A 23,398-nucleotide genomic window follows, 5' to 3' on the forward strand; every position below is an offset into this window, starting at 1 on the left:
CCAGCATTCTGCGACATTATTCCCAACATCAATATTGCATTGGGCCCTTAAATGATTTTGTTTTAAGCCACTTGAGTTAGCCAGCACTGACATGGAGGTCTGTCAGAATCCTTCCAGCTACACTGTATTAAAACACATCTGCTGATGTCAGGTAGGCAGCAGGATGCAGGTGAGAAGATGAGGAAGGAGACAGTTGGAAAGAAAAAGCCTGAAGTATTATTAAGTATGTCTGTTTAAGGTCATAAATGCTGCAACTTGTCTGCGAAGGAGGACACATTTCAGCCCTTGTTGCTCCTCTTCAAATTTATGATACCTCAACGGTTTTGTCTTTCCATCTTTCTTTTTTAAGACCTGATCCAGTGAACAGTCAGAACAACAGTTACTTTGCCAATATAAGCGTCTTACTCTCCTCGGTGGCAAGCCAAAAATCATCCACTTATCCTCCACAGACATGATACCTTTCCTTTCTCCTGCTTGGCGACTGTTTTTCTTCTGTGACTCGACCATTCTCTTCGTCGAAGCCCCCTTTCCCTCCCAGTGCCAATCTTCTACAGCGGAATGAAAAATGCATCCAATATCCCAGAGACGGGGCATTAATGACTGGAAAGCAATAGAGGTGAAGCAGACAAATAGCATCCAGGTTGTGATGGCAGTCTTTGCTTGGGTTAGCACTTGTGAAGGAGTCTGTAAAAACACTTTTTTTTTTTCATGCATTGCTGTGTAAAAAAGAAAAGCTTAAATGTTACCTAACCTTTTAACAACAAATGTCTTTTGACATTCTTCTCTTTTTAATCTGGCAAAATGTCATCTTAAGCAGGTTAAGACATTCACACACTCTGAATACATGCACAATGAATTATTTACTGAGTATTTTTAGTTGCAAAGCATCAGGTACTTTTATATGAACCATATTCTATCAGAATATTTATTTGATCAAATGTTTATGTAATCTAGCTTTGATAAAAGTGCTTTTGTTCAGGGAGTTTGAAAGGTTGACTCTGCTGCAATTGTTGGCCTACTTGAGAACCAATAGAATACCTTTCAAGAAAGAAAAAATCTTATTTACTGTCCCCTCCTCTGTTGGAGTTCTATCAAGAGCCAAAGCTTGTTGAGTAAAGGTAGCTTAGATGCATTAGTAGTGCAGGCAGGGAGACATGGATCGAGAGGGAAATGGTGAATGTAAAAGGCCATTAGGAGGCTCCCCCATGTGTCTGTGTGTGCGTGAGTCAGAGCCTGATGATGGATGTAGTGTGCTGACGTGTGCAGCCCAGTGGACTGTGAGACTGGACATGGCTGGTCTCTCTCCGTCTCCCTTCATCTCTTTCTCCCACTCTGCCTCACTCCCTCTTTGCTTCACTTCCTCAGGGCCAAACATGTCATGTTGCCACTGCTCACGCTCTCTCCAAACTCTCACACTTTTTTCTGCCCTTTTTCGCAGTCTCCCCATCTCGTCTCGCTCCCCCTCTGTTCTCTGACATTTAGTTGCGTTGCAGGGCAGATGGCAGCTTTAAGACAGGCATGCTTTTGTTACACCTACCTGCCATCTCTTCAAAGCTCAAAGTACATAGGGGATCTGTTTGACCAGTCTGTCTATCACCATTCATCACTGTCTATATTTTGTGTATATTCACGGGTGACTTAAGAGATAAATGAGATTTTTGTAATAGAATAAAAGATGGAAACCTATCACTTTGAAGGATGTGCATGGAATATCGAGAATAGCCGAGCCATGGGGTAAAAAAAAAAAAGAGCCAGCACAGTATTCATGCCTGTAACCATTCACTTGAGGATATTAAATTAACATTCTCATAATCAGCAATGCACTACACCAATTATGCTGTAAATGACTCATGTTACTTCTGTGTTTATGAATACTTGTGATTAAAACAAAGTAAAAGTTATTATTAGTAGCATTATTATCTGTAATGGATCCCTAATTAATTACAACTGTGGCCATCTCTGATGGAAAAAGACACGGCGTTAGGCTAATGCAGCATGCGATCAGTTCACATTCCCAATCGCTCTGAGGCATCGACTGTCTCATCAGGTGCATCTCTCACAAGCTCTCTTCCCATCTTTCTTACGCAGATGGTTATTAAAATCTTCATTCATGCCTCACCCCGTGCTTGCTTGCTTTTTTCAGGTGTTTATCGTGCCTTGGCTCGACTGTTTTGATTCCTTACAGACGAAGACTTTTTAGGGATGTTCCTCCTTATTCAATCAAACACTGTCACTGAGAAGGGAGTGTGTTGCTAGGCAACTAAGAAAACCCGGTGACAGGGTTCAAATGGTGGTTCTGTGTCTGCCTATGTTTAAAGCACTGCTTCACAGGATAATAATTCTTATTTAGGCTTACTATTCCACAGTGATAGTCAAATCCCTCTGCGTGTAATTATTTGCATTTCCTATAAAGTGTTTCTTTGACAGGTTATCTGACTGTGGTACATTTCTGTCACGCTTAAGTGTGGCATGGAACTTTTTCTTTATTGACTTTTTTTTTGAAGAGATATAATGCAAAAATATTTTTTCTTTAACTTTAATCCTTCAAAATTCGAAATCCTGCCTCTACATGTTGCTGAAGACTCCCCCAACCCTTCAGTTGTGTGGCTAAACTGAAGCTGTTTCTAGGCATTGAAGAAAGAGAGGAGGCAGCAAAGATGTACAAACTCCTGGTAGTGATCAGTTACTGTTAGAAGGGAAACTGGCACATTGAGTGAGGATGAGCGCTCCTGCTGCAGGTGGGGGAGGCACAGGTGGCTGAGACAGAAAAAGCTGTAAGGAGTTCTGCACGAGCTGCCAGGCGGCGGCTACATTGTGGCCACTCCGATAAAGCAGGAGAAGAAGCAACCGTCCTGCTTCTAAAAGCTTGATCCATACTTATATATCGCATGCACAGGGTTTCAGGAATGATTGACTTCCTTCAATGTGCTGTGGCCATACAAAAATAGCATTTTTTTTTTTTTTAGGGGGTGGGGGCATTTGAGTGTGTTTTGCAGACATACTTTAGGAATTATATTTGACTTGAAAAGCTGTTGAACTATTGGTTGTTGATGCTACACAGGTTTGATGCAGAGAAGGCCCGGGCTTCAGCACAAGCTAAATCTGAAGTCCAGTCACAAGTTCGGGATGAAGTGTCCCGGATCCTCTCTGTGGAGAAGACGGTGGCCCAAGATAGCATCCAGCAGGCTATCATAAGGGAGCGGATTTCCGCTGAGGATGGGAGGCTCCGTGCGCAGCTATTCGTAAGTCTTTCCACTAAACTGAGTTCTCCCAGCTACCCTACCTGTAAGTCGCTTTGGATAAAAGCGTCTGCCAAATGCATAAAACATAAACATCAACAACCGTCTTTTCAACAAGTCATGTTGTCATTCATATCTGACAGTTATGTGTGCCGTCTTTTCAGCTAATGTTATCGTCGGCTACTTGTAGTCACTGCTTCTCATAGGTCAGATTTTCATGTGTAAAAATTAATTGTTATATATCAAGTTGTTGATTTTCTCCTGGAAATAGCTCTTTGACACTGAGTCAGCTTGAAGGTAAGCGAGAGTATTATCACAGCGGAGGTTTTCGAAATCCTCAAGGCTGAAAATGTTGAAGTCCAACAGTCATGCTTGCTTTGATTTGTAGCATTAACATAGAATGATGAGTAATTTCGTTTTGAAGCACTTTTACATGCTTGAAATTGATGTGCTAGTCTGTGTCGAGTAGGGGCTTTTCGATGCATGCACTGTGCCGCTGGGAATTTCTTTTATTTTCAAGAATTGTGGTTTGTCCGTCTTTGCACGGCAGGATATTTGATTCAGGATCCCAAATTTGCTTTTTGGTATTATTGTAGAGAGTGCATGTGTCCATGAAGTATACGGTCTTAAAACCTTCAAGAATTCTTTTTAAAAAAAAAAATTTTCCTTGCAATATCACAAAATTTACAAGCTCTTGTGTGAAACAGAAACGTTGTTGTTGTTATAACGACTTGTTATAATCCATTAAATGTGTTCTGAGTTTATACTTTGCACAAGCTAATGGAGACACCTTCTGCGTAGTGGAAACATTGCACCCCCTGTAATCTTTTGTGTCCTCCTGAGGGGGGCTGGGACTCTAGTTTGGAAACCACTACTCCAAGGGAAAAGCATGTTCAGCTGGTGGATAGGTAGAAATCTGTGCCACATTGTCAAATAGATATTGGATTTTTTATTCGTGTGACCTTGCAAGCACAAATTCTTTGAGGGGGGCCAATTTTTATTCAAAAACAAGTTCCTTTTCACGATTACACATTTCTGCTCTGTCACTCTTGTGCTCAAAAGCGGGACCTATTGTCTGTTATCATAATGAAAAGGTGAAACATTTAAGGGCTGTAATATGGTAATATTGCTGTCCGCAGTAATTTATAGAAGAACTTTAACTTAAACTCCTACACCCAGAAAGATGCACATGAACGCTCAGCAAATTCAGCACTCTCTTTTACTGTCGGCAGTATTTAGACATCATCGTCGTATCTACGTTGTACAGACTCTGAGATCCTTTATAGTTCATTCCAAACATCAAACAGTCATACAGTAAATAAACATAGTTCCATATTGTCTTCTATTCAAATCTCTGCCTGTTTATCCTGCCATTATTATGAAAAATGTTCTCATTTTGGGCAGCTTCTGTCTTTATTTCCTGTAAATTGCTCTCGTGAACATCGTCAGATCATTCCAACCACACACAGGCAGTGTATTGTTTACAAAAGAAAACGCATTTTCCCTGGAGTGTGGGCGCTGTTTACAAACCTATGCTATTGATTATATAGCTCATTTCACACGCTCATCGCAGTAATAGAAAAATGAATCATTTTGTTGAGACAGAGTACGAGTGAAGCGTTGACGTGATTCCTCGCCATAGGACAAGTGTATGAGGAATCTCTCATTTGGAACGCTTTCAGATCGAAAGGGAAAAAAAAAAAAAAGAGGTGATGAGAGAGAGCGATGGCGAGGGAGGAGAGACCCTTGATTTGATGTGGGGGTTTTTTGCTTTCAGCATCTGTGAAGAACGTTTCAGTCACAGGTTTTCTGTAATTTGATTTCATATAGGGAGCAACACAGGAAGCATAAGGGGAGAAGTAAGTTGGAGGGAAGGAAGGACAAGAAAGCAACAGCTGCTTTGTATGTGTTTTATATGAAGTGGCAAAGTCGGTGGTGTGTCTTACTCCACTCCCATAGATTACTTGGGCACATCATTTCCTTCATCTACCCAAAGTACTAACTCTCTGAACTTAAGAGAACTTTTTTCTTCTTTAAGCTCTGAAGCCATTTCTTCCAGCCCCAAAGCTAACCCTAGAGCCATTAGCTGCCTTTGAAACTACACGTAGAAAATGCTGCAGGAGCTTTGCATTCCGACTTATAAAGTCATCCAGTTTGTTTCATTATTGTCTGGATTTTATGTTTCTACCCAAATCCAATTAACGTTCCTTCCAGTTGGTCTCTCCCTTCTTACAGCAGGCATAATGCAGCTAAAACACACTCGCCCAATGTGAGTCCGTGTGATAATTTCTTTCATTTGAACGCTCTCTGGAATGCTCAAGTTTTAATAGAATCCAACGGGTTATCAGTGGAGGCACGCTGCTGTTTGCACCACTCATGTAATTGTCAAGACAGACGCTTCGACGTAGCCAATGTTCTTTTCAACTGGAGATGGACGTCTCGCGTTTTTTAAAGGCAGCCTCTCACCCACGACGTCTCCCACCCATTGTCATTTTACTCTGTTTGTCAAGTTCCAGGACTCTGCTACCCACAGCGAACCCTCTCTTTGATGAAACATGAAACAAGTTTTGCTTTTTGTGTGTGTGCATCTCCATCTCCTGCCTGTCTCTCTTTCTCTGGAAGCCTTCATTTCTTTTTACTAAGAAATGAAAAGAGCAGAAAGACCCACTGCTAAATTATTTAGCTTGAATTATAAACATAATCTTTGAATATCTGTCTTTTTAAACTACTCTCCTCATATAGTACAAAACCTCTTCTGCACAGAGCACCCCGCAAATCAAATTCACGTTGTTTAGACGCACATAAGTATTGGTAATTGGAAGGTGAAACTGGTTCTGATTGCCAGGCAAAGTCAATAAAGTGATCGAGTAAGAGCTCCAGGGAGAGGTTATGGCTTGCTGTACTAAGCACATAATCTGGTGCCTGATCGAGCTTTAAGGGGAGATTTGTGTAGTCCTTTTTCAAGTAAACCTTTCCCCCCCTCATTTGTGATTTATTTATTTATTTATTTATTTTTTAATAGGTTTATTTGAAGCATCAAAGCTTTGTATTCCCATCTTCCTTTTTTTGAATACAGTTTTCAACTTGTTGATTATATCCCATCACACAAAGTGAGAAAAAGTGTCTTACATTGTAGTTCTGAAAACAATAGAGATACATTACGTTGCTAATTGAATCAGTTGAATGAATGTTAATTTACCTTTCTTATAGAAAAATACATCTCCTGGTTTAAGTTTAGTTTTGCCTTGAATTTTTAGAGTTGTTTTCATTTGTTTGTTTAATATGGGCAGAAAAAAAAAGAAACCCTTCCTCTACGGCAGCTTTGCTTGCGTTCTTCTTCCAGTATTCTATTGATTTGTCCCCTTCATTAAGATACAGGTCACAGTGACTGGTGGGGACCCCATACCGCCCCCTCTCTTCTTCAGGCACAATGAGAGCAAGCCTCTGAGCTGTTATGCCTCCCCACGCTCACCTATAATGGCCCCAGGTTTCAAAGCCATAGCAGCAATTACAGTAACATCCATTGTAGAGATTTGCCCCAAGATATTGTGTAAGATGAAGATTGGGCACCATTTAGGTTTTATTGATTTACATACTGGCTATTTTGGTTCAAATTCTGATTCTCACTCTATTACAGATCCAGTTGTTGTCATTGTATTAAGAGGTCAAGTAAAACAAATACACATTTGTTTTGAGAAGCCATGAAAAGGTATTTTTTTGTTTGGTTTTGGTTTAGAGAAGTTGAAATAAATGGGAATACCAATGTTTTTTTTTCTTTCTGCAGCTCCCTTTAAATCATGTGTTGATTGCACAAGATATTCTGACCTTACTATTTCAGTATTTCTATCCTTCTAACCACAGGAGCTTGAATTCTTATTGGAATTTATCATTTTTGTGTCTTGAGGCAGGGTTCGGCCTACATCAAGATGACAGAGTAATGACCTGGCCCCCATCCTTGCATGACTTTCCTATTAAAATTCAGTTGAAAACTTTTGGGTCCCTCTCAAATGTGAGATTTACTCTGAGAGGAAAACAATATACACCTCCTGGAATTTAGAGGCAGTTGCTGCCGCCTCAATGAAACTTCTTGAAACTCTGATCTCAACAACTGTCATTCGTGATATTAATATCCTATCTTAGGAAAAACCTTAAGAATAGTTGATTTCTTTCCCAAACATTCCTTTATCAATTCAATGAGTAAACCACAGCTACAGTCTTCATGTCATCCCCGTTACAGTATAGTAGCTGTAGTTTGTCATTAATTAAATTTTCTCCACCGTGGAATAAAAACCCTTTCATACGACCTTCATCATTGACCTTTCAGATGCACCGATTAGTTCCGTCATTAAAACCTCCCCCTTCACAAACTGCAGACCCTGATTCAGATCAGGCGTCTCATCTCAGACAGAGCCCAGATGGATGTTCGTTTAAGCCATCAGATATTGGCGAACAAAGGGTGTCTATCCTTGGTGTACTGCGATTTACGTTATACATGAATAAAATAGTGCACTTATCATTGTCTTGATTTAATATTTGCATTTGTCTAAGTAGACGTTCAAATAAGGAACACAATGTGGGGTTCAGTGTCGTGCCCAAGGACACTTCAATATGTGGACCTGGAAAGTTTGGGATCAACTCGGCGATCTTCCTTTTGAAGGATAACCAAACAACCTCCCCTAAAGTCCCCGATCAATACTTCAATCTCCATCATTTAACTGATAATTTTCTAAGCCCCTGGCTCTACCCCAGCTGTGGCCCTGACTCATGTTCAGTCTGCCTTCGATTTGTTCCTGTTTTGTTTTATCCATTGTTTCTCTCTCTGCATCAAAAATCGGATACACCCCCCCGCAGCCCACCAAACTCAAAATCTCAAAATCCTAACTTCAGTAACTACTGAACACAAGTCGGCGAACACATTGTAGACCAGTTTTGGCAGAACTATACCATTCATCTTTCAAATGAAATGAGCGGCAGATCTCCTTGAATTAGACACTAATTCTTGAAAAAGGTTTACGCAGTTGACTGAAAAATATCCTGATCTCAATATGACTGCCTGATCATGGGAAGATGGCGGAAATGTTTTGTGATGGATCACAAGTGGAGCCAGAGTACTGGATGGTTTGTACCCCTCCGGTGGGAATGCGTCTCTCTCTGTCAGTCCCTACCCCATCAAGCTGACTGGCAGCAGTCAGCCAGCAAGTCTACCGGTAATTGAAACTTCACACCAGCGTAGGCAGGGGTGTTTGTTGTCATGGTCGGTAATGTTGGGTTTCTGGGGTTCTGTTGTCTGAGGGGAACATGTTCAGCGTCAGCGGTCACACAGGTTCTGTCACTCAGCAGTTTGAAGCTTAGCAGTATATATCCATATATATATATATATATATATTCATATATATATGTGTGTGTGTATGCAATTTCAAAATGGACTCATATTACATGGTAATTTCACAGTTTTTTTTTTTTTCTTTTTTTTTTTCTTCTATGAATGTACATCACAATAATTATTATTTTGAGTGATGGATATTTAAATGAACATTGACAGTGGCTATGATTAAAGAACTGAAAATTAACACAACTAGGCAAATCTCAGCCAAATGTCTATAATAGGCCAATTAGTGCTTAATTACAAAGTTAACAGCAGTTTAGAAAATTGCAGCCTGATTTAGTGTTTAACGGTTGAACACAAAGCAGGAAAAAATGTATGTGAATTTACACATCATGAGTGTAGAATATACTTTATTTTTGTTTGAAACCAATGAATAGGTACCATGGAGCTGCTCTTATGCACGGTCTACAATCGTCTGCCAGTGCACATTTCGGTGTTTTAATGAAAACGTAGACCTCCGCTGTCCCCTGCTTTTAATTTGTAACAATCGTGCTCCCTGCGGAGCCAAGCTGGTGCAGCGGTCAATCAATCACTGGCCATAGTGTCTCACCCAGACACAGACGCTAACCCTCAGGCGGACTTTTCAATCAAATGCAGAGTCATCAATCTTTTACTGCTCCAAACAGTGGTTTGGGTGAAGTAATGGTTTTGTCTACTATAGGTTACTGGTCTGAAACACTTAAATTGTACATTTAATTTGTTTTTTTGTAACCTTTTCACTAAGGAGTAGCTCAAATAAGAGGTTCATTGGGTTATTAAGATAATTTCTTTCCTGTAACTTAACCGACCCTCATTGTCATAAATTAAGCTTAGATTTACTGTATCACAACAAAGCTAATAAGCAGAAAAAGTTCACTTATTTCATTCATTATTATCTTCATGAGTGTTGTTTACTAGCTTTGGTACAGCACAGAAAAAGTGAACTTCAAGGTTTTCTTTTGCCGAATAAGTCAAGATGGATGAAATCCATGCCCATTTTTACCAAGATAAGAAACTCTATGTCTGGTCTAGGTCTAAACTCTGTAATTATCTAAGGCTGTATATTGGATTTTTAAATATAAGTAGAAGATAACAATGATTTCCAAGACTAAAAGTTTAGAATATTAAACTTATTTTTTAATATTCTGCAAGAAAAAGCCTGAGACCTTCATTAGCTTTTAGAGCTCCGGCTCGTTCACCTTAAAACTTGCTCAAACATTCAACAGGCTCTGGTGTGGTGGAGCTCTGTTGTACTTTTCAGCAACATCTGCACAAATGTGCACCTTCGTGAAATTATCACAAGAAAACATTTCCTGCATTGTCACTGTTAAATTTAGCATCACAAGGTTGTAAAGTAACATCTGAACATGTTTGGTGAAATTTCAAAATGAGTCCTGTCGACTGACTTGGAGGTCACAATATGCATTGGTATGTTTGGTGGAAATTGGTAGAATTTCATGAAAAGGACAGCGGCTGTTAAGCATGAAGGTGGACCGATCATGCTTGGAGCTTGTATTGGATAAGCAGGCTGTAAAAGTAATGCGTTCCAAATGGAGATGACTCGAAGATCTCATTATGCAGAGTGCCTACAGTTTTACTTCTGGCCCTTTTCATCTTTTTCCCCCCCTAATTAATCATATTGAAGTAATGCTTTGAATTGAAGCTTTCATTGAATACAGCATCTTCACCTTTTTGCCTGAAGGATCACAATGAACACAGGTTGCTGAAAGTTCCTTTTGCAGCTTGGCCAAGTTCAAGTCCAGATCTTTAGCCTTTTGCTGCCTGTCATCCCCCATTTCTGCCCACTATCAATGCAGGCTATTGGAGCCCAACAATAGTGAATAATGATAATAAAAAAAAAAGAAAATTGTTAATGTCGGGACTTTTGGAAATATTAGCCAAACCTTTGTTTTTTCTTAGTCATTGTATTTGGCAATTTTTGTCACTTCTGTTCATTTTGTGTATAAAATGCCCAATAAGAACATTAGCATGTGTGGATAATTTGTTCAAATTCTTGTTCCACCTGTCAGCCCTGTTGTTTAGCATGCTTTTTGTTGCTCACTGTTTCAGTCTTCATCTCTATTATTTTCTCATAAACAAACGCACACAAGCACTCATGCACACATAGCCATTAATGTGATGTTCCAGGATTTTTCCACCACCTCTGCTTTCACAGCAAGGGATAATGCAGCATACCAACAATGTTTGTTTGCTTCCTACTCTCTCTCTCACACACACACATTCTTACACAAGCTCAAACACAAACACCATGTCCATCCTGTCAGAGCTCAGAGAAAAGCAGTACCTACTCTCCTTAAACTGTGTTCTATTTGATGCTTGGCTGCCTTGAAAATGACTTTTAGTGAAGCTTAACATTTTTAATTCAACAAGGCCAACCACCTGCTCTGTTCACCCTGGTAGTCTTCTCTGCTCCATCCCTTGCAAAACTGCAGTTTCCAGCAAGGAGGGGGGGGGGGGGTCTACTTGAACTGCACGTTGTTGCATTTTAGATACAGACAACTGGACCAGGCTGATAATGGCCCAGCAACTTAATGTTTCGGGTGTTAATGGAGGCTTGCTGCGTTTAGAATTAGTGCCTGTTGGTGGTATTTCATATATATATATATATATATATATATATATATATATATATATATATATTGGGAAAAAAGAAACTGTCCTTCTTCAGTTTATTTAGTGGTTTTTATTTAGAGGAGTTTCCCAAAGACCATTTCCTTCTTTACAGCCCTTTAAGTGGTAAGAAGAACGCCGGTTACATTTGACGTTATTAGCCTCTTTGTAAAAGACTGTGGGTAATTCACTCATTTAAGAATAATGTTTAGCTTTAATAGATTGCAAAAAGGGTATGGATCTAATGACTAACAGTACATGGAACAATTTAAAGATTCAGAGGATCTGGTGAAATTTTTGTATGCAAGGTGCAATGCTGAAAAACTAGTGTCAACAAAGCAAATGCTTGTGATATTTAGGCCAACACTTGGCTTAATGCAGACATGAATGGTGGAGCCAACTGCATGGACTCAGGAGCATGTTTGAAAACTAGTTAACTCGTTAAAACTCCACCCTACCAAAATAAACCGAATACAATGGGTAGAACCACTGGAGAACTTCCTGGGTCAGAGTTCATTTCGACGGACTGAGGCGAAGTGAAAAATCCTTTCTGATGTCTGAAAAATAAGAATATGAAACCGTTTGGCCTTCTGTCAGCACACAGTTCAGTCACCAGCATCCGTGTTGGTAGGGAGGTTCGTGAGCACACATGGTCTGAATAATTTGCACATTTCTTAGGATAACAATAATCCCGAACTGCATATATAAAGGTTTTGGAGCGACTTGTACTGCCATCCAGATGTCCTCTTTGTCAGAGTGGGCCGTGGATATTTTCAGCATGACAGTTCCAAACTGCATTTGCACATATGTTGACAGTATGACAGTAAAAGTGCTAAACCAGCCCTCCTGCTATTCAGGTCTGTCACCAACTGTAAACACTTGAACGCATTAAACAAGCAATATAAAAAGTTTTCACTGACATTGCTTTGTGAATACAAAATTATTGTCCTGCAGTTTTGAAAATATGTCAGGATGTGAAAAAGAGGAAACTCTTTTTATTTTCAAATGTTTGTTTTTCTAATTGGAATCTGAATGAATCCTTAATTCCTCATGTACAGTGAGAAGTTACCTTAAATGAGCAGATATTCTATCTGCACCACTTTCTGATAGTCTCTTGCTGACAGTGGACTGTGCGCACTTCTGTTATGCTCTCACCCCTTTCTTTTTCTGTGTTTTTCTTCTTCTCTCGTCTTTGAGGATGTCCATTCAACTATTCTTCACAGTAGCAGTAGCACTGCAAGATGCCCACATGCTATGCCAGTATTAGGGTTAGACGTGAGGTTAGACTTTAATTGGCGGCGCCTGTGGCTGGCAATCTGCGCCAGGCGCTCTCCCTGTCAGGTAATTGGCTCTACAAGGTTCCAGCAGCAGGGCTGTGGTATGGCAGTGCTACTGATGGACGGGTGCTGGTGTCAGAACAGCCTATTTTTGACAAGAGAGCTTGTACAGTCAATTTAGTGTCTCAGCTTCAAAGGGCGGGGTGTGCATTTATGCATGTGTTCGTCCTCATTTGTTCCAAACATTTCGGAAAGCAGACTTGAATTATCTTATAGGGTAGTGTGTGTGTGTTTTTTTTTTTTTGTTTTTTTTTGTTAAATTTGTAAGAACAAATATTTGAGGTGACTTGTGTACACCAAATAGCAGATATCTCACTTGTATATATGAATGTCCATACCATAAAATTTGATATCTATGTCTATCAGCCAAGCAAGAAAAAGAAACTAAAAGTCGTTTCCCAATCTTTTAGGATTTTTTTTTTCAGTTATTACTGGTTTAGTTACACTCTATTTCCTTTTTGTTTACTGCATACTTATTATGTATATTAGTCTATATCTATCGTAAATCAGAGGGAATTTGATAGCCACTGCCTCTTTGTTTTTCTGAGTTTTGCATTGATTTCTTTTTGTTTCTAATTATCTGGTTCACACAGCCTTGCTGACAGATAATTGGTCAGATATTGAAGTGCAAAGGTTGGGAAATAAGAATTAATTATGGTTTATTCTGAATTAGCATTCTTGGTGAGTGTTGTAGGTAAAATATTTTCTTTTCAGCATGTCCCTTTTTATAATCTCAGTCTTTTACTGTGTTTTTCCTCTTGGCTCTGACAAGAGAGTGGTATTAATGAGGTTCTATGGAAGTGAACAGCCAGCTCAGCTAATGGTGCTTGAGGGAGTAATTTTGATTGAACGTTTGGAAGTACTTAAAATATAGAGGGAACAAATCAGATGGGAGTCAAGATGGCAGAGAAGAGCAGAAAATCTAGATGAGATATAGAAGCAGGGATGGAGTTTAGAGGGCATAAAAGATGGGGGAATGAAGAGAGCCACATGAATATAGCAGACAATTGACAAATGGATATTGATTTGCAAACCTGTTTTCAAAACAAAGCAAAAGCCAATTAGGAGACTGTTCACATCAAAACAGCACTCAAAACTACATAAAATGAATCCACTTTAAAAATGTCCAGTTGAAACTTGGTATCCTGTGGACCGCAGCAGGTAATCTCTTGGAAAGTGAAGAATAACTTTTTACTCGTCTATTGATGAATAAGCAATAGACGGTAATCTGTGATTTTAAACACTCAGGTTTGGCAGTTCTTTTGATATCCACGTCCATATTGGTTTTCCATCACATGCACAGATGGTGCCCTTGTAGTATGGCGGTCACAACAAATCATGGGGTGCATAGACATCTGCACACAGCCTGGCATACCTCCTCTCATGACAACATTTCTTCACTCTGACTTGATGAAGAAGGTAAAACACTAGGATATGTTTGCTTTTAAAGAGGTTAGTGGACTGGAGCTGACTGTGTTTCAGCTGACAAGGGCTTGATGGGCATAAGTTGAGGTTAGACTGTAGCCACGTCCCAGTTTTATCAGGCTTGTAAAGACCACCTGTTGCTTGGGTGAATGAATATGCATTAACACCCAGCATGGGGACACATAATGTATGATATGGCCAGTCATAATCACGCAAGACTTAAGCTACTTATGCATACCCTCTGATGTTCTTAAACATGCACACCGATTCATGCAAGAACCCACAAGCTGCAGGCATATGCACATAGATGAGCCATTCACATGCCACTCAGGTTGTCTGTGAGTTCCAGTGTCAGCAATACGTCCCGAGGCTGTCTACTTTCTATCCTGCATGTCTTCCCCTATTGTCTTTCCTTCAACACTCCTCTCACCTTTTTTTTTTTTTTTTTTTCCCCATAGGTTGTTCCACCTCTTGTCTCTCCCCACCAACTCTCAGTCTCTCATTAACTTAGCTCCCGAGGGACATCTGTTGTCCAAATGCAACATGGCTCTTTCCACTCTCGGGTCATGCAGTGTGTCCTCTGCTGTCAAGGAAAGGAATTTTCTGCCATTGGTTTATTTTCTAACCGCATACATACGAGCATTCTCCATACTTGTTTTCATTTTCCACCTCTCTGCTCTCCCTTTACTCTGACTGCTTGTCTTAGCAGAGATCTCGTCAGGAAGCTGCCAAGCATTGCTAGCTCTTCATCTTTGTCTTGCCATCTTGTCTAATCATGGACAGACTTGGATAATTGTTTCCGTGTTGTTGTTTTTTCTAGATTTTTCCACTGCCTTTATGTATGTCTTTTTCTATCTCTGTGTAAAAGCAAAGGGCCATCCTCTCCACCTTTGTCATCCTTAGCCTATTTGTCCAAAAGCCCCTGTTTTTCCAAGGCATGCCCCCTGTTGTCTTCTTGCCTCAGACTTTTTCCATACATGCTCCCCAATGTTTCGGTAATGAACCCACTCCTCCTCATCTCTTCTTCATTTTCTGCTGTGTGTTGGACATGATAGATGACTGGGGACCTCCACAGGTTCGCTCCCCAGGGCTCCAGATAAAGGCAACTCCAACCCCAGAATGATCAATCAATCAGTTTACACCACAGGCGCCTGATCAGCCAATTAATCAATCTCCGAGCTAGCAGATGTTGCTGCTGTCCCTCCTTGGAGGAGCCGGCAGTGAAGTGGTGGCTCTGGCATCTCCAACAAAGGCCGAGGGGCTTCAGGTGTCTCGGAGTGGAAAGGAAAGTGATTTTTCATGCTTCTATCTGCATTTCTGCCTTTCTGCCTTTTCAGGCTCACGACTCCCATTCATTAAACAAATCTTTCATAGATTTCTCCAAAGTTAAACCCAACTTTTTTTTCCAGACAGGATCCGAATAAAAACATGGGCCTCGATATTCTAACATTTTATACAGTATATTTTCTGATACTAAACTAGTATACTTTTGAGATGCCTACAGATTTGCAGGAATTGCAAAAGAGATGCAAATGCAGGAGTAGGTTCCCACCTCTCCCGCAGCCTCATTAAGGCCAGCTGAGTCGCATCAAACCCTCAGTCGACAGCTATCAATGAACTGCTCACTCCAAGAACACTTTATCTTTATGTGCCGTTAAACAGTCAGCGGTTACGATACAAGTATAAACATTGAGACACCCACATTCGCCACCTACATCTCTTGGCCTTTGGTCCTTGTCCTGGGCAGGCCCGCCCTTTGACCCGGCGGGTCACAGTGTCATTGCTCACTGTACTAAAAGATCCTCAGGGAGAGCAATTCTGTCTGCAAACTGTGGCGCTTGTGCACATTTCCTCTGTGACATGGACAAGTCAATTTATTAAAGGTTTTAAGCTATACAAGAGTGCCTGCATATTGAGACGCCTGTGTACGTTGTTGTAAAATCTTTATTTTTTCTTTTTAAAATTAGAATAATTCAACTTTTTTAAAAGGGATTTATCTTGTTTGAATACTGGTGGAGCCATGTGCAAATGATTGGAACCTTTTAAATCTAAGTTACATTAAAAATGGGCGATAATTGTTTATAATTGATAACAGTTCTGACGATGTGCCACATTGACGAAGTTTAATACTGTGTGCAAAACAAACAACAGGGGCTGGATGCTCTGAGTAGTTTTCATGACTAAAGCAGAAATATCCCAAAGCCTTATTTTTGCTCGACTTATAAAGTCGTGCTCTCATACATTTCTCTTTTGTAAACCTCAATCATCCTGAAATTGTATGCATGTGCACAAGCCTGATTTACGTTATGGTCTTTAATCATGAATGGTGATTGATGCCACCTTAATTGATCATTTGCATAAAAAAAACATTTAATGCACCAAAATTCAATAGGCGTCACAAAGAAAGTAAACGGAACAAAAACTGCTGAATGAAGAGTAACAGAAGCCATTTATTCTATAAGTTTTGAGCAAAGAAACCTGCAGAGGTAAAAGAAAGGGGGGGGAAAAAAAGAAAGGAAAATAGCCGGATTACAAATGAAGCAAAAGGTGCATCACAAAGACGGCATTAGTGCTACAAAAGACCCATTTTCTGTCACAGCTCTTAATAAGAACAGCTGTTGGAAACCTAAAGCGGCACATGAGCCAACTATTTTCTGGTGTCAGAAAATCAATATGTAAATACTTGTTCTCTTCTTAAAGTATCATTAGCAAGGCTTTCCAGCAACCCCAAAGCAACTGTTGACATGCACAGCTGTAGACAAGTATTGTATTATATTATTATATCTGTTGATAAGAAACAAAATCATGCTCAAAGAGGAAAGTTTAGTTGTATGTTTTCTCTTTTTATTCTGTTGCCTTTTTTTTCCCTATTTTCTCTCCATATGATGTTGAAATTGCTTAAATGTTTGGGTTCAAAAGGCAGCACCATCTTTAAAATTACACCATGAATGGACAAAGTCTTGGTTCAGCTCTTTCTGGACTTGGATCCTCTCCTTTTTCTTGGTTTAGATTTTCTGTTTGATCAAACAAGATGCATATGGAAGCACCCTGAGATGGCTGTAAGGGATTTTAAATTACAGGAGAGCTTGACCGCAAGCAAGATTAATGCAAATTTTGCCTATGTTATGTTTCTAGTGAACAAGGAAAAAGTCAGTCTATTAAGTTTATATTGAGAAGAGAAATCAGGTGTCGGCTCCTAGAATCAGCAAAATGTTTTGCTGATTCTAGGAGCTTTCTTGCTACAAGAGGTCTGCACATAAAGAAGTGAGGATAGTAAAAAATTAGTGCTTATTGGATTGTCAAAGTGTCTGAATGTGAGTTGATGTATGTCCTTGGTGTTATCGGTCCAAGCTAAGCCTATTAACTGACTGCACCATATCTGACATGATTGCATCGCCCGTAACCCTTACGTCTCCGATGGAGGCTAATAGTGAGCCGTGAACTCAAGTGTTACTGGTGCTCAGTAAATCCCCATGATGCTTATTAACCAGCCAAACGGAATGGCTTCCAATGGAGTTTTACAGCCTCTGCCACCAAGACTTATGTTTTATTAGTGATGCTAAGGATTAAACATTTCCTGCTGGTTAGGTCAGGTGATATCATTTTACACCATCACTTAGAATTGATCTTCCCATGATGTCTTTTGAAGATGGAGTTGCTGTGTTTTTTATTGGAGGTTACAAGATGAGGCCAAGATTTACAACAAAGAGGACAGTCTGAGACAGTTTTGATTGCCTGAGCTTGGACATGTCATTTCATGGCTACACAAAGTAAGAAATAATTTTTCATCGAGTCCCTCTTCTCCTGTCTGCAGGTGTGAATTGTTCACCCAACAAAGAAACCCATTTTCCCCTCCAACTATCTTGTCATCCATATTCCATCCACACATTGACTCATCCCTACCCTCCCTTCCATCCTCTCAACCCCATGAACTCTCCATCCTTCCCTCCATCCATCTCTAACCTTCCACATACCACCTACACCTCCACCGTGCTAATTAACACCAGAGCACAGTCCCACTGCGGTGCCCTTTGACCTCGTCTCTACCAGGCGGACCGCACAGGACTCGGAGGCTCGTGGCTTCAGTATTAGTGTGTCAGAGTACTGTCGCACACGACTGTGATAGATGGGCCCTGGTGAGCAGCTCTGACCCACCGTGCTGCGGCGCTCACTTGGATGGTGTGAGGGAGCATTGATTATGATACTACTCGTGACAGGGGTGATTCAGGGCCGAGAAGGTGGCAGCAGGAGGGGAGGAGGAGGGGGGGGGGGGGGGTGGCAGAGGAGACCAAGGTTATGGATGAGGTGCAGTTAGTTAATGTGATGAGATTTGATTTGTGCTCCATTGATCGTGACATCTCGCAAAATTATTTTCACCTCGCATGATTTATAAGCATGTTGTGGGCGTACAGTGAAACAGAGTCGCCACATGGGGTGAGATATGCATGACCTACCTGCTGTCAGCCATCATTAGATTTTGTTACAGAACATGACAAAATACACTGTGTCGTTATTTATGTCACAAAAACTAAGCCAAAATGGAGTATGCAATACTCAGTGCACCATTAATGCTTCCATAGGGATAAAGAGGGCAAGTAGCAGTCAAGTGACCAAATACATGCAGTTTTTGTTTTATTGTCTTCCATATCCATAGTGCATTTAGAGTTTACTGTGACCTTACAACACAAGTTGGAAGGAAGGCAAGCATGGGAATGTATTTCCGATAAGTGGCTTTCTTATTGCAGAGAACCTTATGTTGTCACACAAGGTATATTGTATACATATACTGCATGTACACACTCTAAGCCTGCTGACTGCTGCAGATAAGTTATTTTTATTCCAGTCACTTGGAATGCTTTAGAAGACAAAAAAGAAAGCAAATGTCAGAGAACACTTTAAGCGAAAAAAGCAGCTGTGAAGGAAAATGGACTATATGGGAGCAATTCAGGGAGCGAACAGTCGATGAGTGTGTGGCAGGGAACGGTCAGGGGAGGAGGGCTGACGCAGCGAAATCCACTTGTTCTCATCCCTCTTCCATCCTCTTTTCCACAGCTCCTCCTTTCTTCTCCTCCTCCTTTTTTCTACCCCTGCGCCCAGCTCAAACTGTTGTAGTCAGCTAATTAAAAAACATAGTTGTCCTTAATTATTCAGCGGCTGGCTAATTGATATTCACAGTGGCGATCACCGAGCCTAAACGATTCGTTTAATCTGACCACCACAGTCTCACTTACAATTGCCTGTCACCCTCAGCCACTGTGCTACTGTACTTAATAAGAGACCTGGGGAAATGCATGAAATATAAAAGTTTGCTGCTGACGTTAATGTTGGCTCCAGGACTGCAAATGGGAAAAGTGTTGTTTTTAGTGGATTATTTTTCCCTCCATGTAAGAGCTTGCTGCACAGGAAAACCAATAACCAGGGTAAGGCTGAATTGGAATGGCCCAGATGCCACCACAACATGACATTATCCTGTAAGGTTTTGGTTGTAGAAATCATAAAACTTAGTTTTTTTTCGTGTTCATCAGGATGTTGATTGCAGTACAAGGCCTTAAGAAAAAACTCTATTTCACGACTATAAACTTTCAGCAGTGTCGGCTTCTTTATTTTCTTTTTCTCTTTTACCTCCCCTTAAAGTTCTAAAGACTCACTTGGCCCATGCTCCATGTTCCTACAAAGAGCCAGTTTTAATCGCTTGGCAACTCTATCGATAAGTCGCTTTTTACTGTCCCCCTTTTCTTTGTCTGTCGGTTCCCTTAAGTTCACTTCCATTTTCTTGTCTGCCTCTGCCCTTCTCTTCCTCTTCCTCCCCCAGCCCTTGCCCAAGCTCTACTCCTCCACCTGCGACCGCCTCTTCATTAGGGGGACAAAAGGTATATGGGCAGTGCTGAAGTCTGTCCTATTGTTTGGCCCTTAGTATGATTAGATTATCTTTAAAGTCTGCAGAATGGGATTAATCGGTCAGAAGTAATCCTGACATAGAGTGTGTGTGTGTGTGTGTGTGTGCGCTTCTGGGCCTGTGTGTGTCGTCAAAGAGGAGGGACAACCTGCCCGCATGGAAATTGAACACATGCACTGGCGCATGTACACAGACACTCTAATACACTCTTACAAAAATGAATAAAAAAAAGAAAATCCCTTGGTGCACATTTCTGTCACAACCTCTCCTCTTTTAATGACCCCTTTAGTCGCGCCTTCAGCACGCATTTATCTCTCCACCCGATCTCTGTGGGTACAGCTGCTCGGGCTGGTGTGTGTGTGTGAGTGTGATGATTTGTTTCGTACAGATCAGTGTCTGAGCTATTGTTTGTGCCTCAGCGTCTGTGTGCATGCTTTGTCTTTCTCCACAAAGCCAAAGTATTTGTTGCCACCTACCAGCGTAACATTGAGTTTGGACAAACTCTTGAGAATGCACGATCCCCCCCCCCGTCGATGCCTTTGATTTCCCTCTGTCCCATCATCCCTTGTCTCTAAAACCTAAATTGAGCTGTTGGTTGACGACAGTTCTTTGGCACCAGAACCAATGTTATTCAATCTCCTGAAACTCTGCCATCATGTCCAAGTGGCCATGATGGCAGGCTCCGAATCAATAACATGTTGAAGCTCCTATCTAGAGTAGCAACAGCATACTTTTTAGAGTATACTTCAGGGCACATTTGACCAACACTATCCCTCAGGTTTAAATCCTATTTAATTCCATAATTGAATGCAGCTACCATAAGCTTTTTATAACACTGTCCAAACCATGGCACTAAAGACTTGTTAGGACACATAATGGAGACAACTGTTTGACCACAACAATAACATTGGCTCATGTTGGTTGCATTGAGGACCGCAGAGACGGCGGCACCTTGGTCATGGTGTTGTTTTGCCAAGTATTGTCAGGAGTGTGACAAAGTGTTGCCCTGGAGTTTGTTCTATTCGCTGTGTCTGGCACCATAATGAAGGTATTTGCCTTTGTGGGAAGGTTTCTGTCCTGTGTCGAAAAGGGAGCTCGGAGCATCCCCTTGACTTTGAAACGTCCCCCACTCATCTCATATGAGGACAGCTCCTCTGTGAGACTCCTTGCTGCTTCTCATCACAATGCATAGAGCATGCAGCTTCGCCTGCAGTGTGTTTAGTTGCTAAACACAGATGGTTATCAGCGTAGCAGAGATTAAATGTGGTAAGGCTTTTTTTTTCCCCATACATTGCCTTTTTTTTTATATCTTTCTCCTTCAACTTTCTGTAGTGTTTAGAGGGAAAGCTACATGCCTGTATCTGTGTGTCTGTTTTCCCTATAGGAAAACACTATTCAAGTTTGCGTGTGTTGGACAATAAACATCTGTTCAAATATGCATGGTTTATATACCGTACATGTATTGTGGATGTGTGCAAAGGATGAAATGTGAGTATTCAAGCAGAAGACTGGAGTAGCCAGTCATCCTTGGCCTCTGAATACTAAACCTTACCAAATGTCACTTTGAAGAAGTTCATGAATGAATCAGTGTCTCCTTAAAATATTTTTCTATTTCCGTTTCTTTTTCAATGCTCCCCTTAACCAGGAACTTGAACAGAAGGTGAGTCTGGATGTCTTGGCCTTCTTCTAGACTTCTGTCACAGTCTCTGCGTGATGCATTTAAAAATTTCTTCCCTTTCTCAGCTTCTTTGACAGGATCCGTTTTTCTTTACATCAGCTAATTTTTATATACAATCACTTGAGGGCACAAACAACAACAGCTATGCAGCAGCGCAGACACCAGCAAACGTCCTTGTTCTTTGACATTTCAAAGTGTTTACAACAACAACAATTTACAGCCGAAATCAAGGATATCTCATTTGTTCACACAGATTTTACATTGCGTACATGAGCATTTGTACTACCCACAGGTATACACTTTACAGATCAGTTTTTTTTTCTCTGCTGACCAGAGTTGAGCTCCATTGAGCTTGGTTATTATAATAACTCCCAAAAGATATTCAAACTCTTCTGCACTAAAAGCCTGTTGCAAGCTCATTCAGTGCAATAACCGCTCTTTATTCCGGATTTGTAAGCCGCTTTGGATAAAAGCTTCTGCTAAATCACACGAATTTAATAAACACACAGACAAACCAAACACGGGGGAAATTTGTCTAATCTCTGTTACTGCAGCTTCACACGATGATGCGATGATAAACAGCTGATCTAGCCCACATCAAGGGAATACTGTGTGCTCTAGAAAAGCATTAAGCATGGAGGAGCCGTGCCGAGTTGAACCATGCTGAGCCATATTTTACCATGTGATACAACAATGCCAACAGATGAGTTAGTGATTTCAGTTTGTTTCTGAAAGCTTATGTACCATCAGAGGAAACCAAATGCTTTTTGTTTTCTCTTAAATTTATTTCTATTTCATAGAGAATGAGTTGTCGTCGATCAAATTTTCATCACCTAATAAATCCAGTTAATTCATAGCTATCAATATACCAATATGTTCTTATGAGTTAATTATGAGAAACCACATTTCCCAGCAGGTGCTTAACGTACTGTATCTTTCATGACTCTTGAAAATTTAAAGTAATTTGATGTTTTGATTAGTTTTTGGGCCTTAGTCGCAGTGTGATGTGTTTTTCTCTTTGAAAAGTGATATGTCAGGTCTTATCTTTTTTCTTTTCTTTTCTTTTTTTTTTTTCGCTTATCGGTCCTGTATATCACCTAGAGAATCAGCCGTACGTTTAGTGAAGGTCACGGTAGAGAAGAGGACAGTGAAGAAGGGTGGGCACGGTGAAAATATATATATATATATATATATATATATATATATATATATATATATATATATATATATATATATATATATATATATATATATATATATATATATATATATATATATATGGCAAACCAAATCGCTCGTTTTCAAAGAGAACCGATGTTATCTGCTGGACCTGAGAGTAATTTGGCTTAAAAGCAAACACAAGAGGACAAAGAAACACTTAGTGCCTGCCAAGGCATGGCCAGACGTGGACACAGGTGTATTTTCTGCACAACCTCAAGTAAAACATGAACATATTTCCATCAATAAGTCTTTGGTTGTTTGTTGAATTCAAGAAAATTTTCACGCCGTGGCTGTGAAGTTCTCTAACAGTTCTTCTGAGTAGTCATTAAAGGTACTCGGCATGTGCATTTTTCTTTTATTTGTGAGCATTGTTGTGATAATTTTGTTGCAATATAAGTAATGGCTTTTTTCTCCTCTCTTTGTGTACGTGTGTGTGTGTGTGTGGTGCATGTGGAACATGTAAATGGCTGGGGATGTTTGCGTGCACGCGTGTGTTTTTTGTTTGTGTGTTTAGGCCAAGCAGCTGGAGGCCAGGGAAGCAGATCTGAAGAAGCAGGATGTTTTCTACCGGGAGCAGGTGGCCCGGCTGGAGGAGAGGGTAAGAAA

General features: G+C 40.5%; 1 protein-coding gene across 8 annotated transcripts in view; it reads left to right on the forward strand.

Moving 5' to 3' along the window:
• chchd3a (coiled-coil-helix-coiled-coil-helix domain containing 3a) overlaps positions 1-23,398 on the forward strand; it is a 67,643-nt gene that overhangs the window by 13,467 nt on the left and 30,778 nt on the right. For 6 of the 8 annotated variants that reach the window (XM_075471745.1, XM_075471748.1, XM_075471750.1 and 3 more), the window contains exons 5-7: positions 3,062-3,242; positions 21,539-21,553; positions 23,307-23,390. In XM_075471745.1, the coding sequence (XP_075327860.1) occupies positions 3,062-3,242; positions 21,539-21,553; positions 23,307-23,390 (280 nt within the window). The remainder of the gene's footprint in view (positions 1-3,061; positions 3,243-21,538; positions 21,554-23,306; positions 23,391-23,398) is intronic. The other 2 variants (XM_075471747.1, XM_075471749.1) reach the window with 1 other exon arrangement.

The sequence above is a fragment of the Odontesthes bonariensis genome, chromosome 8 (assembly GCF_027942865.1).
Source record: "Odontesthes bonariensis isolate fOdoBon6 chromosome 8, fOdoBon6.hap1, whole genome shotgun sequence".
NCBI lineage: Eukaryota > Metazoa > Chordata > Actinopteri > Atheriniformes > Atherinopsidae > Odontesthes > Odontesthes bonariensis.